General features: G+C 45.6%; 2 protein-coding genes across 4 annotated transcripts in view; both read right to left on the reverse strand.

The window, feature by feature from the left end:
• The window catches only part of srfb (serum response factor b), a 21,442-nt gene extending 10,181 nt beyond the window's left edge, over positions 1 to 11,261 (reverse strand). For all 3 annotated transcript variants that reach the window (XM_076743258.1, XM_076743256.1, XM_076743257.1), the window contains exons 1-2: positions 10,331 to 11,261; positions 6,563 to 6,829 (exon numbers count right to left, since the gene is read on the reverse strand). In XM_076743258.1, coding sequence (XP_076599373.1) covers positions 6,563 to 6,829; positions 10,331 to 10,978 — 915 coding nt within the window. In that variant the 5' untranslated portion in view covers positions 10,979 to 11,261. The remainder of the gene's footprint in view (positions 1 to 6,562; positions 6,830 to 10,330) is intronic.
• A 2,449-nt stretch (positions 11,262 to 13,710) lies between these two features.
• The window catches only part of ptk7b (protein tyrosine kinase 7b), a 66,638-nt gene continuing 63,339 nt past the window's right edge, over positions 13,711 to 17,009 (reverse strand). Inside the window, exons 15-20 of the mRNA XM_076743586.1 lie at positions 16,621 to 16,782; positions 16,285 to 16,517; positions 16,091 to 16,171; positions 15,498 to 15,649; positions 15,193 to 15,371; positions 13,711 to 14,970 (exon numbers count right to left, since the gene is read on the reverse strand). Of these exons, the coding sequence (XP_076599701.1) occupies positions 14,810 to 14,970; positions 15,193 to 15,371; positions 15,498 to 15,649; positions 16,091 to 16,171; positions 16,285 to 16,517; positions 16,621 to 16,782 (968 nt within the window). The 3' untranslated portion in view covers positions 13,711 to 14,809. The remainder of the gene's footprint in view (positions 14,971 to 15,192; positions 15,372 to 15,497; positions 15,650 to 16,090; positions 16,172 to 16,284; positions 16,518 to 16,620; positions 16,783 to 17,009) is intronic.

Below are 17,009 nucleotides of genomic sequence, written 5' to 3' on the forward strand. Positions count from 1 at the left end.
TACAAAAAGCTGAGGGTACAGACAGCTGGTGGGAAACCTGAGCACCTCTGAGGGGGATTTAACCCTTTCCGGGCCAGCTGGGGGGGGGGGGGGGGCACGTGTAAAGGCAGACGCCATCCGACTCCGAGCCGTTCACACCACTGACTGACTGACACACACGAACGACTGAATTCCTGTTATGGCTTCACTTTGTAATATTGTTTAAAAACAGAAAGCATGGTCCTCAAAAAGGGGACAAGGTCACTGTGTTTGAGCGTTTCCATATTACACTGCGAGGAATAAATGAGCACCCACACGCCGACTGATCACCCAGGTTTTAACCTATGGGGTAATCTAAGGGTCCATTCAAAGTGCCCATATCTCTGTGACCTACATAGCGAGCTTCCACTGACCCACTGCTTTGTTTGACCATCTCCGTGTGTCTCCTGTTCAACTGGCCAGTCTATAAACAGCGCTGGCTTTTGGTTCAGAGTCAAGGCAGTGCACAGTAAACATAGGCCACAGAGGTGTCACGCATTCCTTCAGAGCACAAGTGAGAGCGGAGAATCGTCTCTGACGCGGCCAGAGCTTCGGCGCGATCACTTCCTCCTGAGCTCCCGTGCACACCCACACATCAGACCGTCTCCATCTGGAAACATGTCACATTCGAATGCACGGGGAGTCTGATGAGTTTGTATAGAGCTGAAACAATTAGATGTTTAACCAGAGATTCTTAATTTGAATGTATTTTGATAGTCATTTTTAAAAAAAAGTGCCAAACAGCATGAGCCATTTGAAGACGTCACTTTGGTTTCTGGGAAGCAGTGATATGTCACATATGATTCACTGATTAATCAAGAAAATAACAAATTCATTGATCGTGAATATGATCATTAGTTGCAGCCCTACAACATACATAAGAATATAATCTATTACTTTACACTCTCTACTTGAGGATACAGGTTCAGTTGGATATTCTGAATTATGACGAAATAGTTTGTACAACCCCGAGAGGAGCTGATGAGAGATTTTCTTTCACAAATACACAAAGTTGGCTTTAATTTCTTAAAGTTTTACCCCAGATTCCCTTTTGAACGACTCGTACTCAAATCAACCTCACGACTGCTGCTCTCCTCGCTTTGGAAAAAACACCAAAAGAACAGCCAGGGCGTGACCTGGGGAAACACACCACTTAGTATAATGAGGTACCAGAAGGTAGCAAATGAAGTCACAATTTATAGTGGTGCAAAGGAGGGCTGAGTGGTCTGGAATAAGCGATGGATCCTCTGCACTCAGCATGTTATGGAGGGTGCTGTCGAAGTGATCCATTTCACAACAGAGAGATCCCAAGAATCATACGCTCTGCTCCTCAAAATGTTGTGTTTTAGCGTTGGATATTAGAAAAGATGTCTTCACAGACATCGTACGAAAGACCCCGTTTTAGAAAGCATGAGGAAATGAGACAGTAATTAAGAAGAGACGGACACAAGTGATTCCCTATTCATGAGGGATTAATCATTCCAAACTGAAGGTGACAACTGGCAGGCTAGTCCAGTGCTTGCCGGAGAGCCCATTGTGCAGTTTACTGGTGCCTGGTCCTCGTCTAATCTCCCATTTGCTGGCTCCCATCTCCCAGTCTGTCACCCTGCCAGCAACATGGAATTTGCAGCTCCATTTGGGACTGCTAAAAAAGGCAAGGCAGCCCAAGTGGAGGAGGTGCAGCCAATGGCGGCTGACCTGTCCAGTTGCTTGCAGTAAAATAAGGGGGTGGAAGGGGGGGTGGGGGGTGACATAACGTTGCTTTTCTCCCTTCTCGCACAGCCAACATACTGCTCTCCCTCTGACACCACCAGCAGCTCTCTGTTCACGCAGTCTGTTTAGGAGCAGCCGTGTGATAAGAGCACATATCTGAGTAAATTAACTTTCCATTATCTCAGTGATTCTCTCGTCACGCACTTCAGCCACTGATCTGCCCTCACGGCAGAAAACTGTCAAAAACACAAAGAGCTGATCTTTTCATCTAAAGCCCAATTCCAGTATTTGGACGTATTTTGGGGTCTAACCAATTAATATGTATAAAAGCAGTCGGAAGCTGGTTGCAATGGCGGCAACGTCACCCTTGTGGGAAAACGCGCCAGTCGAAGCACGTCCACTAAATGTGCTTGTTGGTTTGGATCTGAACTAACGTGTTAAAACACCAAAGTCACACAACACAAACAAACTAACCGACGAGGCCGCAGCAGACCAGCGACTCCCAAGTTCTGTGAGGAAAAGCTGGTGTTTTCGTCAAAAGGAGTCTGGTGGCTTTGGTGAGAGACACCAATTCACCAATGCACCAATTCCACAACTTGTCCTCACATCAGATATCAAGAGCAGAATTAACCTTTAAGACTGTGAATTGATTATCACACCACTTTAATTTCCCTAGAGAGACCAATTCAAATTCACACACCTTTATGGATGCACTATGTGGAATAAAGAGGCTGTGAAACTGGTCGCGGGACGTCGAAAGAGCCACGACACAGAGGAAGCAAACAGTGGCCTCAGTCTGGACATTTTCAGAGGCAAAGACAGTGTGATCTGTGCTAATGAGGAGAACAACAAATAAACTTCACTGGGATTACAACAGCAAGAGCAGCAAGGGGGGGGGGGGGGCAGAGGAGACTCATACAGAGATTTCTATCCCAAGCCAGATCCTCTAAGCAAACATCAGTTGTGGGATTTGCCATCCTCTTCCAAAAATAACCCAAAAAGCATAAAAACATCTGTTCTGTGGGCACATGTAATACTGAGACGCAGCCACGGAAGCCTTAAACAATCCCGCTGAGGGATGCCGCAATAATGACGCCTGTGCCCTCTTCACGAAGGATCAGTGCCGCTTTTCACTTGAGCCACCTCACTCACCTCCTGCTCAGACGATACTTTTCCCAAAATGCTTTTCTACACTCAGCTGTTGGTTTTATAACCTTAATGTGTGCTGAGAGAAGGGTTTCAGCCAAAGTGAGTCACACACCTTGAATTGAATGTTTTATCACCTTAAAGAGGTCATGATATGCTTTGCTTGGTTTTTCTCTTCTCGTTACCTTCTTATTTAGCTTTCTGGTGCTCCTGAAGTGCCTGAAACGCCTCGTTTGTAGTCCAGCCTTTAATTCTGTTACTGTCGGCGTCACTAACACATTAACTTAATGCCCACCGAGTGGATTGTTTAGCATGTCTTCAAACAAAGCTAGCTACCATGGAGGCCAGGAAGAGTTTCACACAACTCATAAAAATACTACTAATAATATGTCTGAGGCACAAGCAAAACATGCCAATTTCTAAGTTGCAAGAACCAACAAAAAAGTCTTCAACTACTCTCACCATCTGATCAACATGGGCTGATACCAGCTTTGCCATGTTTTATGTTGTTTTGCTGTTTATTTTGAAGGTTAGCCTGTTGAACTTGGCTTTAGCATGTTGCACGGCTAAGCAGCTAGCGTCTATTACTCCCACAGACTAATTTGACGTTGGACTAATATAATATTGGAGGATGGCCAAGAGAAACTGTAACATTAACTCTCATTTGAAGCCAATAAAATAAACAGGTCGGATGCTGGTAACTCTTTTTCAACTTGCTTTCTCTGGAACTTTACACTGCCGCGCTAGCACAGCTAGCATTAGCTTTGTTATGTGGAAGCCTGTTCTGCTCACAGATCCTCGCCAGTACGTGTGTGTGCGTGTTGCTGCTGTATGTAAATTAACATTAGCATTAGCGGTCGTACTGCTGGGCAGTGAGGCCGACGCTACAGCGGATCACAGTCATGCTCAAACGTGCGACGGTGAACTTTTTGGTTTAGAAGGTGGTGCTGTGGTGAGATTCTGAGTAGAAGTGCAGCTAGACTCTGTTACAGTGATTCCCTGGTTAGAAAAACTCAGAGCTGATGTGGAAACACGGTGGGCGGTACCTGCTCAGGCCTGTGGGAGCTGATCCAATCAGAGCAGACTGGGCTTTTCAGGAGGGGGACCTCAAACAGAGAGGAGCTAAAGTGCAGCGTTTCAGAGACGGGGTGAACAGAGGTGCTCAGTGCACAGTCTAAGTATTCATTAAAGTATTCTGGTAGACGCCCCAAATAAAAGTATGAATGTGAAAATGAGCATCATGTGACCTCTTTAACGCGTCGCTCTCAGTGGAACAATTCACTGGTTCTTGCCTGTGTTGAAAGAAGATGCCGGATGATGTTTCGAGAAAGAAGCCAGTGCACATCATTCATGATGTTTAATATAAACAGATCCAACTCACCAGAGCGGTGCCGATGCTTACACTGACATCATTCAGCGGATCACATATCACATAATCCAGATTAAAAACCATTTCTTTTTGGTGTGGTTTAAATTCATTCAGTCACGATGGGCTTCTGACTCAGCAGCCACACATAAGACGTGATATTAAATTATTTGTGACTACATGCACGGTGTAGGACTCTGTATGGACAGATATCCTGAGTATTATCAGCACCGGGAGAGAAAATGTCAGATCGGTGGAACCAGTGAAACCAATCCGTCAAACTCCACTCTACCGGTGCTTGGGCCCATTAGCCATGAGAAAAAAAAAAGACAACTAAAAATAACAAATGGAGCCAGTTACATCACCAATTGCTGTTGATATTCAAAATTCCTCCATTTCTCTCTTCTTTCTCTCTTTCAGTCCAGCGAGAAAAATATAGGAACCAAACTTAAAGCACCAGAATTTCTACTGTCACATGATTTTACAAGCACTGAATCATGTCTGCTTCACTTCACATCTCCTGAGCCCCTTTCTTGCTTCTCCAAAAAAAAATGTCCTCCACTTCCTGTACCAGCCATTGCAAACCCTCAACTGTTTAGACTAGCCTGGACTGTATGTATGACATACTGCGCTCCTGATGAATCGTGTGCAGACGCTGCAGAGATGCACACAGCGACCGTTCGTCAGACCTACTGCACAGAAAGGATCGCTCGAAATCGAGGCCTCCAGCGTCCACCAGCGTTGATCCTGACATGGATCACACAGGGACAATTTCTAGTTTCCCGGGGGCCCATGCTGGTCTCCCACAGTTAGAACGGCAGCTGGGGCAGAGGTCTCGGCGTCCCTGCTAGCCGCCTAAACAGACAGTATGTGAAACACAGAGTGCTGCTCAAATGTTTCCATTCCACCTGCTCATATCTACATCCATACCTCTGCTCCATATCACTAAATGAGTGGGGGGTGGGGTGGGGGTGGGGGGGATCACAGGACTCCAAAGACAGCTGCAGCTTATAAGGAATGTGAGGGGCCTCAGCCAAGAGAGCAGGCAGGGAAACCATACCATATATGGCAACAGAGGCAGAATCTAATTTTTATCAATGAGCAGAGCGGGCATGAGAGTGGCTTAACATGCAAAGGTTGATCTCCCATCCCTGACGGTGTATGGTACGTGTTAGTTAGTGCCTTGGAAAAACAGCGCGCAGGCAAACAGGCCTGGAAGTGCCCGTCTTCAAAGGGGCGTACTTAAGCCGTATAAACAGTGGAGGGAATCTGGGCTTCCCGGCGCACGATGGCACGAAGGTGCGGACAGCTGAGCGCGTCCGCTGATGAATTTATCGCTTCGCTTCGAAAATCACAAACTTACACGAGGTTTAAGAACACTTGAAGCGGGAAACACGTGGGATACAATACAGGGACGCACACTGCAGCTTTTCAAGAGGAATGAGGTGAGGTCACACAAGCCAACAGTAACAGCAGTGAGGATTTGTTTTCAACACATCACATCCTACGTCCAACTTATTCCTGCCTTGCTGATTTTTAGATTGTTAACAAGCTTGAAACCCGCACAAAACATAACGTTTCAGAAATAAAAGTTCGGTTTAACTATCTCGGTGTTTCATCCAGAGACACAAGTCAGCTCCATCCCAAAACCAAAGATAAACACCAAAGTCCTCCATTCAGCCGGCTGCACGTTTCTCATCCTAACACAACCCAGACCCGCTGTGATTTATCTCTGAGGGCGTTACGAGGCTTTCCTGGACCAGAGGTCAGAGAGGTAAAGTGCAGACAGCTCGCTTCAGTAAGTGGGATAACACCCTACATTTGATCCGGCTCTCCCCGCACTGTGCAGCGCTTTGACGGACTACTGAGACTTTTAATTAAAAAAATGACCTGGTGCTCAGAACCAAACCACAAGCCCACAACACAGGCCTCACATATTACAGGCAAAAGTTCAACCCTGTGTTTACAATAGGACAAAGATTATTTTCCACAACTGCTTGCGGGGTTTGATACATTTGCTCTCCTCCTGTGCTGCTCTGGCCTTTTTTGGAGAGATTTCCCACTATATCCATTAGAGTCTCTGCGGTGCTTTATCAGTTTTTTTTTTATTTTCTTATTAAATTCGCACTGCAATGCATGTGTGCATGAGAAAGCAGACAGTCAGTGAGTCATAAAGACTTCAACTCGAGTGCCAGGGCTGTGGGGACCAGCAGAGAAATGACTGCTTTCATTTCGGGGATTCATAGCTACGAGTGGATTCTTAATATTTTTGTCTTGACCAGTCTGCAACAGCCAACCTTTCCTGTTTTTGACTCTCACCTTTGTGTCGCCCATGCTCTCCGACTCAGACACCTGGTAGGTGAGGTCCGTCTCCTCAAAGCCCGTGGCGCTCATGCGCTGGTCCATGGAGGGGTCCGAGCGCGGTGGCGAGTCCGGCGAGTTGAGGCATGTTTGGATCAGGGCTTTGCCCGTTTCGCTTGTGATCATGGGTTGGAGTTTGCGGGTGGCGAAAGTGTAGACGTGGCCCGTTTCGCTGGCCACGAGCAGCAGAACCTGGGTTCCCGTCAGGGTGGAGAGCTCGTAGGCCTGGGAAAGATAAAGAAGAAGATTCAAGTATCTGATGGAGAGAATGGGCCAAGAATTCAAACATCACAAAGATATTGTTCTCCAAATTGGGGCTTGGATTACCTTCATCTCGCAGACAAAGTAATCTCTACTGGGAAGGGAATAGAAGAGATTCCAAAAGTGAACCTCTGGAAAGAAACAACCTCGCCAAGAAAACACTAAAATCTAAAAATACTCCCATAGTGAACTCTGACGTATACCACAAATGAAGCTAAAATAACATGAGATAAGGCTCCCAGAATACAGAGAGTGATATAGCTTAGAGACTGATTGCAGCGAGGGAGGGGGGGCTGGTAGTAACTCAAGTCTTGACGGAGGAATCACTCCTAACACACAGAGGTGGAACGTGAGGCCACCATCACAGCCTGCCGCCTTGTCCTTCATTAACACTCACATCCAAACAGCCCAGTGTGAAGACAGCACAATGAGATTCAACTCCATCCAACACACACACACACACACACAAACACACACACCAGGGCTGCACTCGGAGTGAACTCCTGAGAAAGCCTTTTTATCTAAATGAGTCATAAGTTATGTGGAGGATGCTTCTGGTACAATGCCATTACCATCACCTTGGTGAGCACAGCACAGCCGCAGCTAGCTGATAAATGAGCCATTGTAAGCTGGAGAGCGACGCTCCGCCAGGCAGAGGAGACGAATCACATTCAAATTTAAGGATTTTATTGAGCTGTTATAAAACGACGCATGCTGGTCTACTCCACCGTGCCCTAACACTGTGCTCATTATGGGCCGTATCAGCAGTCCTTCATATCTGTGGGCGCACGCTGAAGCTGATCACAGAATTGTCTTTTGTGGAATAACAGGACAGCAGAACACAGACAGGCTAATGATGACCGCCGCGCTTGCTTCACCTGAGCTACCTCAATTCTGTCGCGGTTCTTGGTGTGTGTGTGTGTGTGTGTGTGTGTGTGTGTGTGTGTGTGTGTGTGTGTGTGTGTGAGCACTGAAGAACAGTCTTTAAAAATGAATCTATCCGGTTGTACAGTTCACTTCACCTACTGCTAATGCAGCATTACAGAAGCAGGTAATGAAGTGCACAGCTCCAGCCTTCCACTCCTGTCTCCCTTGATTAGCTCTGCAGCAGCTGCAGAGGGGTCTCTAACGACGGGGCCTGATGTTTGGCCAACATCCAACGCCGAGAACGACTCATTTGTCAACTTAAGTAAGCTAGGTGGCAGCGCATACCAGACCTACACAATGCTTTAATAAGTTTCCTTGCTCTGCTGATTTTCTCATAAATATTCATGACGGCAGGGTCAACTCTGGCTGTAATTGGTTCCTCTGTCACACAAAGCATCCCACTTCAGCCGATATATCAAATAAAGAAGGAGCATATGAAACACTCCAGAATGCAAATAGGGAGATAAGTACAATTCAAATCATTTCCATCATCAAATCATAAAAAAAATATACATTTTGTCGCTTATTTTTCAGCTTTTATCTCATTTTCTCTGCTGGTCGTAAGAACACTAGTCCAAAATGCAGCCTTGTGATTACAAAGATTGTTTGTTTGGGGTTTTTTTTGCTCTTTTTCATCTGACTATTCAAAACTCCCAAAAATACTTCATTTAAAACAATATAAAAACACTAAAGAGCAACAAGTCTTCATATAAAAAAGGCAGTGAATGTTTCACCAAAAGTTAACAACTAATTGGCTTAATCGTTTCAGCACTAACATCGTAGCAGGTCAGATCAGGTGCACATAATAGCACTGATGATGGCAGCATTCCAGTCAGTTTCGGAGCCCTGGTATTGTCCATGCTGGCTGGCTTGCGTGGCTTAACTAAATGGAATGGAACCAGAAGATATGCTTTGGATAATAACTCCTTCACTGACAAGTCAAAATGAAAACAGCCTTATTGAGCAGCAGAGTGACAGAATGAGCATAAATGAAAACATGTCCTTTTCTGGACAAATAATGGAACCAAAAAAAAGGAACCACGAGTATTAATTGAGTAATCCTGCACCACAAATTGAACAGTTTGTATTGTGCAAGTGTTTACATGCACGTAAGCTAAATCACAGAACAAACAGGCCTGTTCTTCGCTCACCACATCCTTCAGTATGAAACTGGGCTCATCTTAGAAACCAGCTTGAGCCCAGTCTACTATGAATCTTCCCACTCCACCCACTTGTCAATTTTGTGATGGCTGACATAGTGTGGGCAACATTTTCAAAAACCTCCATCCGCACGCTGTGTCAAATAGTGCTCATGTTGCCAAGAGCCTACATAAAGACACCTCAGTTTCCACGACAACAGTCTGGGATACGCAAAAAAAAAAGGAAAGAAAAGAAAAAGAAAAGAAATACTGCACAGGCAGTGTTACTTTAAAGCGCCAGAGTACAGGCGCTTTAAACTAACACAAGGACAAATGAAGACCATTGCGCTACAATAACGCATGGCTTACAAGTGTTTATTTACAGTCATGATGAAAAATGGCCACCTCTGGTGACCAGCTGACCCCGACTCCAAGCAATCAACTTCAGATGCCAAATGCCACATAGAGCTACTTTATCATGAGAGCGGCGGTGTGCTTTGCTTGGTGTTAAACTCAGCAGACAGTAATGGAGGCAATTCTGACTAACATGGAGCGAGTTCTGTCATCTTTTCTGTCACCTGCTTATGAACACATCTCAAACCAAGTCATCACTGACTGGATGAGGCTGGACGCCCCTCTGCACAGTCAGTCTCCAGCTCTTCTGTTTGACTGCATCTCTGATTGTCTTCTGGTCCGTTCCCCTGGGGTTCAGTCAGCTGTTGGAACCTACAGGCCCGCTGCTGCTCACCACCGCATGGCCGCCGCCTGCAAGCAAAGCCCTGCCTCTCAGTGACAGAGGGAACAGCCTGTGCACCGAGGGTCACTGATGGAGAAGACACCCTCCATCAGATCTACGCCTGCACGTCTGCGTCTGAGGGTGCACGAGGTGTGTGTGCATGAATGATCTGGAACTCTGTGCGTGTTCATGGGTCAGGCTGTGTGTGTGTGTGTGTGTGTGTGTGTGTGTGTGTGTGTGTGTGTGTGTGTGTGATAGTTGGGGTGGGCATGGTCATAAATAGAATCTGTCATTTGCTCAGTTCTATTTACAGCACACTGCCTATCATGAATGTTCTGACTTCCTGACATCCTGTGAGCCTGTTTGTCTTTTACAAGAAATTATTTAGATGTTCTGCAAGTCAGGAGATTCTAAATATAATGTAGACCCACTAATCAGAAAATCTCATGTCTCTACTGCTTTTGATAGAATTACCACGCAGCCCTTTTCCCACTCGTGTCTTGATTGTACAGATTATTAAGGTGTAAACTCAGCCTCATGGTTTGTTCCATGAATGAATGAAGACACAGCACCATGTGTTGCACCGCAGTACATCTAGGCCAAGAGACGCTCAATGCAATGATCCTGGAGTTTAGATGAGAACCAAACAACCACGTGACTCACCTTTTTCATGATGCCCGTCTTCCTCTTGCTGAACGTGGTGTAGCGTCTCAACTTGTTGTCAATAAATTCCATCTTTATCTTTACGCGCCCACGTGTCTTCTTCCCCGGCTTTGCCCCGGCGACCCCTCCGGCCACCATACCGTAACCTCCGGTAGGTACTCCCACCTCCTGCCCAGTCACCGCAGCTTCAATCTCCCTCTCCCTCTTCACTCCTCTCCTGCTGTCCCCGAGTGAACCCACCGGGTCATCATCATCCGCGGAGTCCGAGTCATTATCCGAGCCGCTGCACAGAGGAGCGCTGTCTCTGTCCGGGTCGAACCTGGCTCCGTGAGGCAACACAACTCCGGTGTTTAACCCCACCATGTTGCCCTGGACGGCGGTCTGTAGAGGGGTCACGCCAGTCCCGTTCCCCGGTCTCGCACCTCTCGGACCGCCTGGACCATTAGCCCCCAGCATCCCGACGGCGTCTCTTTCCCCTTGTCGCCCGGCAGCACCGGCGCTCTCGCTGACCCCCGGTAAAGCTTGCCCTGCTCTGATCAAAACGGGACGGATCCCGCCGCCGACAACCCCCGAGCCGTGTCCTGTGGTACCTCTGCCTGAAGCTGACCCGTTTCCAGATGGTGCCGATCCAACCCGGCTCGGTAACATTCTATTTACTGGACCGAGTGTCTAAACACCAGCCAAACAAGCTGGAGTCTTGTCGCGTTGTCTGGATAAACGACTGATATAATGCATACACGCCTGGGCCACAAAATGTAAACAAACCAGGCCAGTTGATGGTTTGGAGACTCCAGGAAATAGCCGAGACAAACTTTCGAAAGTGATGCTGCCCCCAAGACCCTTCAACCCCGGACCACTTTGGTTCACCCTCCTCCTCTATTACCAAAACTCTGAGCACTTTCTCAAAAAGGAAAACGCGAAGAGCGCTCTCGATGTCACTCCGCCATGTCACGTAGTCTGCACTGTGAGCCCAAAATAACGCAAATGTCTGGCTTTTGACGCCCATATGCTTATTTTTCCTCCATCAGTAGCGCAAAATATATCTACTCACGGTTCAAGGAAGCATAAAAACATCTAATTTTAAAGCAGCGTTTACGACAGCGGAGTGATATTATAACCTAGGAACTACTTCCCTCCTTATAAAGAGATACAATGTTTCCTTATATGGTGTTGTCTCTCCTTATTTGGTGAGTCACAGCGTCGCCTATCGATTGGCCGAGGATTATCTGAGTAGCGCTGTCATTGGTCGATACGGCAGGCTCATTGGAATAAATACCAAAATGGTTGCGCTACCGACAACGTCACCGTGGACGGGCAGAGGCACCAAAATAACAGAACATCCAACTTCTTATTCCCTACAGGTTGCACGGTCATACCACGAACCACGTTTTCCCACGGTTTTCATCCCAAAGCATGTCTTTATTGATCTGTGTTGGCTGAGGGACTAGAAATTATTGTCAGCGGATCACTTCTTGAGTTCAGATGGGATGTTGTGCCCTGCTGCATTACTCTTGGCGGATAAGTTTAGATAAATTCAGGTACTAAGTTATTCCAACAATCACATTTATAGGCTCTTATTTTATTTTGTGGGTGAATGTGTGTGTGCATTGTATAGTTATAGAGTTTTCCTCTAAAAAAAAAAAAAAAAAAAAAACTACCGTGAAGACTAGACCTGTATCCCAGTATTTGTAATAACTATTTTTAAAGAAACATTAACAACCTATTCAAGTGTCCCAGTCAGGCATGACAGTGAGGCAGCATGAACCCTGAAACTGAAGCAGCTAAGTGGAACTCAGCCATTATTAACTGTATTACTTACACGTGTGCTTTTCCTGTTGTGACATGTCTTCTGCGGAAAAGGACTATTACAGTGAAATCTGTCAGAACGCTGCTTGGTGTACTTATCTGCCAGTGGAATGATGCAGTAAACGCCAACCATCTGGTAGTCCAGGCAGGTTAAAACAAATGCATCATATTATGGTATTTGAAAATGGTTTCCAACTCAGGATTTGTTGGCAAGATGCTGGGGGATTTTTATTTAAGTGTATGGGCTTTTACAACCATGGGAGCTCCTTGGGATGTAAATGCACTTGGAAAAAAAAAAGTTACCATGATATCACTACTGTTGAATCAGCTGACAGTTCATGACTTGTCCTCAGTTTGTCAAAAAAGTAAGCAAAGTTTAACAGCAGACGCTGAATCGCAAAATTTGAGCTCCTTTATCCATCAGCACGCATGTACAGAAGACCACCGAGCTCCCACATAGGCTACGATGTCAGCAAACCTGTCATAGTTAACATCAGGTGGAGCAAACCATGATGCCTCAGGATGAACTCAGATATCTACAGTGACATTTTAACATGGACTCTTCCTCTTATAGCCTATGAAATGCCATGTTAGTATGTTCTATTCTAAACATAATTACATGAGAAACCAATTTTGCACGTTTTATGGTCTCATTTAAAGAGACCTACAGAAGATAAGCACCTCCCTCTAGTGGTAACTTTGAGAATTGCACCTGTTATTTACACAGTCTGAAAATCAACTTGCAAAGACTTGCTTCAGGAAGGTAAATCCACCTCACAACATTTCATCACCTTTATTACTTTTACTGAATAATATATTGTGTGGTATTGCAGCTGCAAGCAGGAGCGGTCATGAAAAGTCTTCAAGTGGCAACAGTCTGAGTCAAAGTCACATACCAAACTAAAAGAAAAAGGTAAAAACTGAATATTTTGGTAACCATTACTAATGCACGTTAGTATTAATCACAACACACTGGGTAAAAACACTGTGAACCTTTATTGACAGCAGCATGTATACTTTTGTATATATCTGATTATTGTGAACATTTGCTGAAGCAGATTAAAAAAAGACATCGGTGTGAGTGCCTAGCATTCATAAAAACATTACACTAAAAACAACGTATAAAAACAAGTTCATAAACAAAGGCCATTGCATTTGATTAGATAATGTAACAAAAAAAAAAAAAAGAAAGAGGGAAACAGTTAAGATAATCCTTCATTTACCAGGCACTTAAATGAGTACTGATGACTAGCAGTCACTCTTCTGACCTCCTTTGTACTTTGTTAGTGGATTCATCTGAACCAGACTGAATGCACGTTGAGATGGACCGTGAGAATGATTACATCAGCGAAGTACCTTCCTATTATAAACATAGTTAAAAAACAGGACCTTCATCATAAATAAACAGGCACCTGCATGTCCTACTACACAACATGATAGAGATAACAAGGGATATTCTTTTAAGTGAAGTTAGTGCATGGCTTCTACATTATGTACACATTGCCTGGTGTGATGGTCCACTTTGCAGCATTGCACAAAACAACTGGACCGGGAGGGAAACTGTGATTGGACCTCTGAAGAAATAATGATGCAGGTTAAACGCAGTGATAGGCTGCATCCCCGCAATGGAGAAAACATAATATTAACGTGGTATAATGGATATTCTTACCTACAGGTAGTGACCAATAAGCACCTCAAAGTTAATACAAGAACAGAACACACTCATAAAAAAAAAAAAACGCCCACACTGGCACAATCTCAATGATTCAATATATTCCTTGGCTATAAATTTGATCTTTTTTTTTATGTTCCTGAAGTGTTACTGTAACACGGATTACTTTTCCACAAGTCTCCTGTGGTGCAAACCACGAGTGTTACAGATGGTGAACTTTCATGCAAACCCCACTCTGCTTCTTCTTTGAACGTACACTGGAGCATGGGAACAGTTGGGAACACTTTGGAGGATGGTGGTGGGTCCTTGGTGGACAGAGTCATGAGGTGTCTCCTTCATGATCAGGGACTCGGGATGCAGCTGAACACACTCCTAAGTGGTTGATGGAATATGCTCCACAGAAGATGCATTATTTCCCGCTTTTCCTTCAAAATTCTTTTTAGTTTAATGAGAAAACTTGAGGACTTGAGAGAGCGGTGAACCTAAGTTTCAGGGTTTTTTTTTTTTTCTAAACTTCCGACCAATAATCTGTACTGATCTGTGCCGGTGAAAGCACTGTAACATCCCTCCAAAGCAGTTGGAGGTCCGGGTGAGTGTGCGCGCGGAGGGGTAGAGGCACTGAGGTCGTGAGGCTCCGTGAAACAAAGTGTCTCTGGGACAGAGCGGCCGCAGACAGGCAGGCAGGCAGGGTCACAGTGGAACCACAGACTGGGACTCCAAGGGGGGGGGTCAGGGGTCGTCCATGCTGCGGTTAAGGCAAACGTAAACTCCTGGCACTGCTCACAAGAAGCCATTCACACAAACGTGAGCGCGTTTCCACTGATAGAGCAAAGACGTCTCATCCACACACCCACGGTTTGAAATGCATATTTTAAAAAAAAGTGTTTTCTCCTCAACCCTCTTCCCTGAAATGTGTGAGACTAATAATCCAGCATTCCTGTCTTTATTTTGGGGGAAGGGGATTGGTCAAAGTTCCCCTCTGATGTGGGGCCATGGTCGTCTCAGACTTTGCTGTCAGAGGGCAGGTCTCCCAGGGTGTGCACGATTTCAGTGAAGGAGGGGCGCTCTTTGAGGCTTAGCGCCCAGCAGCGGGCCATGAGCTTGTAGATTTTGGAGGGACATCCATCTGGAACGGGCAGCTTCAGCTTCCCTGTCTGCAAGGCTGGAGAGGTGGAAGACCAGCAGAGAGAGAGGAAGGTTAAACCAAATCAGAAACATGGACACGTGGTCGTTTAACTGCAACGTTCAATGGATACTCTGACTTCCCCGGAGAACTGATTACATTAATCTACATTCAAACATATTTAATGATCAGTCAGGACCTCTTTCATCTGAAATGAATCAGAACGTGGACTAAAAACGAGCCACTCAGCGTCACACTGACCTTCCAGCGTCTCATCGTCGCTGAGTTTGCTGTACGGCATTTCCCCGTGACTGAACACTTCCCACATCAACACTCCAAAGGCCCACACGTCAGACTTGGTGGAGAAGTCGTCTTCAAACACAGACTCTGAAGGGAGCCAGCGCAGCGGGATCCATGCCTGTCTGTAGTGATAGTACTCACTACGTACACAGGAGAGATGACAGGGAGGTGGAAACAACTCAAATTATCCAGATGAGCGAGACGTAATTGCATTTGCTGAACAAAGCAGGTGATTATTATGATATCAAGTTCATTTTCTGGCACACCTGTTGTAGACATCCTTGCTGAGGCTGAGCGACGACACCTTCACGCGCCTCTGACTGTTGATCAGGCAGTTTCGGGCGGCTAAGTCTTTGTGAACGAAACGGTGATTGGACAGATGCTCCATCCCATGAGCCACCTGGGCACAGATGGAAACCTGAAGGAAAAGAGAAAAATATAGAAATAAAAAAACTGTCAAGGGAAAGTGACTTTGATGTAACAATATGATTGTCAGGGTTTCCTTGGTTGCATCAGTTGTCATTTTGGGAAACAAAGTCTCCTCTGGTTGTTGAGGAAACACAGGTGACTTCTAATTTCTACACTTTTTGTATGGATTAAACAAAGAAGACACTTTGTTAATCAGTAAGCTTGGAAAGAGCCAGACTAGTTGTTTCCCCATATTTAGTCTTTATGCTAAGCTACGCTAACCGTCTCTTAGCTGTGGCTTCATATTTAGCGTACAGACATGAGAGAGGAACTGATCTTCTTATCAAGCTCTCAAGAAACTCAGAAAGGAAGTAAGTCCGCTCTCCAAAATGTCTAAATACTTCTTTAAGGGAAATGAATCTCATAAGGACTGAGACAACGTAAAACCTACTTTGGTCTTGGTGCTGATTGGCTGAGATTTGACCTTGTCATCTTTGCTTTTGGAAATTCGTAGGAACTGCTTCAGGTCTCCCTGGTATGATAAAAGCAAAACATTAGATCAGCATTAGATCAGGTAAAAAAACACACAGATATTTCTTCAATCCTTATACATGCATGTGTGTGCTTCCACTTCTGTGCTATTACCAGGTCATAGTACTCCAGGATCATGTAGTGAGGGTCTGCCTCCCTACACAGGCCCAACAGGCGGACGATGTTGGGGTGGCTCAGCTTGGCGAACATTTCGGCTTCACGGCGGAAGTCGAGCTGCAGCTGTTCATCTCTGGTCTGCAGGCTCTTCACCAGCACCACCATCTCCTCCTCGCTCTCCTCAACACCCTTAGCTTTGCATAGCAGCACCTCACCGAACTCACCTTTACCTGAACACACATTCACATTCATCGTTTGACTGGGTGAATACAGCATCACGTTACAGCTTTGAGACGATTAGATGACGAGGACAGTCACTCTGTCAACTCGTACCTAAAGTAGTGATGGTTTGGAGGTTTGCTCGAGGGAAGTGGAGCTTGTCATTGTTGACATGGCTGTGGCGTTTCTCAGTTGTTGCCATGGTACCCATGTTGGTGAGTGCCACCTCTTCCTGGATCTCAGCGGTGGTGTGGCCATTTTGTTGAACGGCCCCTCCTGATGAACACAACACACATCCCACAGGGTCAGAGGTCACGGACAAAGTGAAAATGTCGGTGGGTGTTAGAGTCCACTGAAACTGTGACGTGACTAAGACAACGCAAAATATATTTACACAAATCTGACCGTAAATTCTTTGAGGTGTTTCAAGAACAGTTCCACCATCATTAATACTTAGTTGTGATCATTTCCAGATACTCAAAAATCCTCTCAAATCAGTTAGT

The sequence above is a fragment of the Chaetodon auriga genome, chromosome 11 (assembly GCF_051107435.1).
Source record: "Chaetodon auriga isolate fChaAug3 chromosome 11, fChaAug3.hap1, whole genome shotgun sequence".
Classification (NCBI taxonomy): domain Eukaryota; kingdom Metazoa; phylum Chordata; class Actinopteri; order Chaetodontiformes; family Chaetodontidae; genus Chaetodon; species Chaetodon auriga.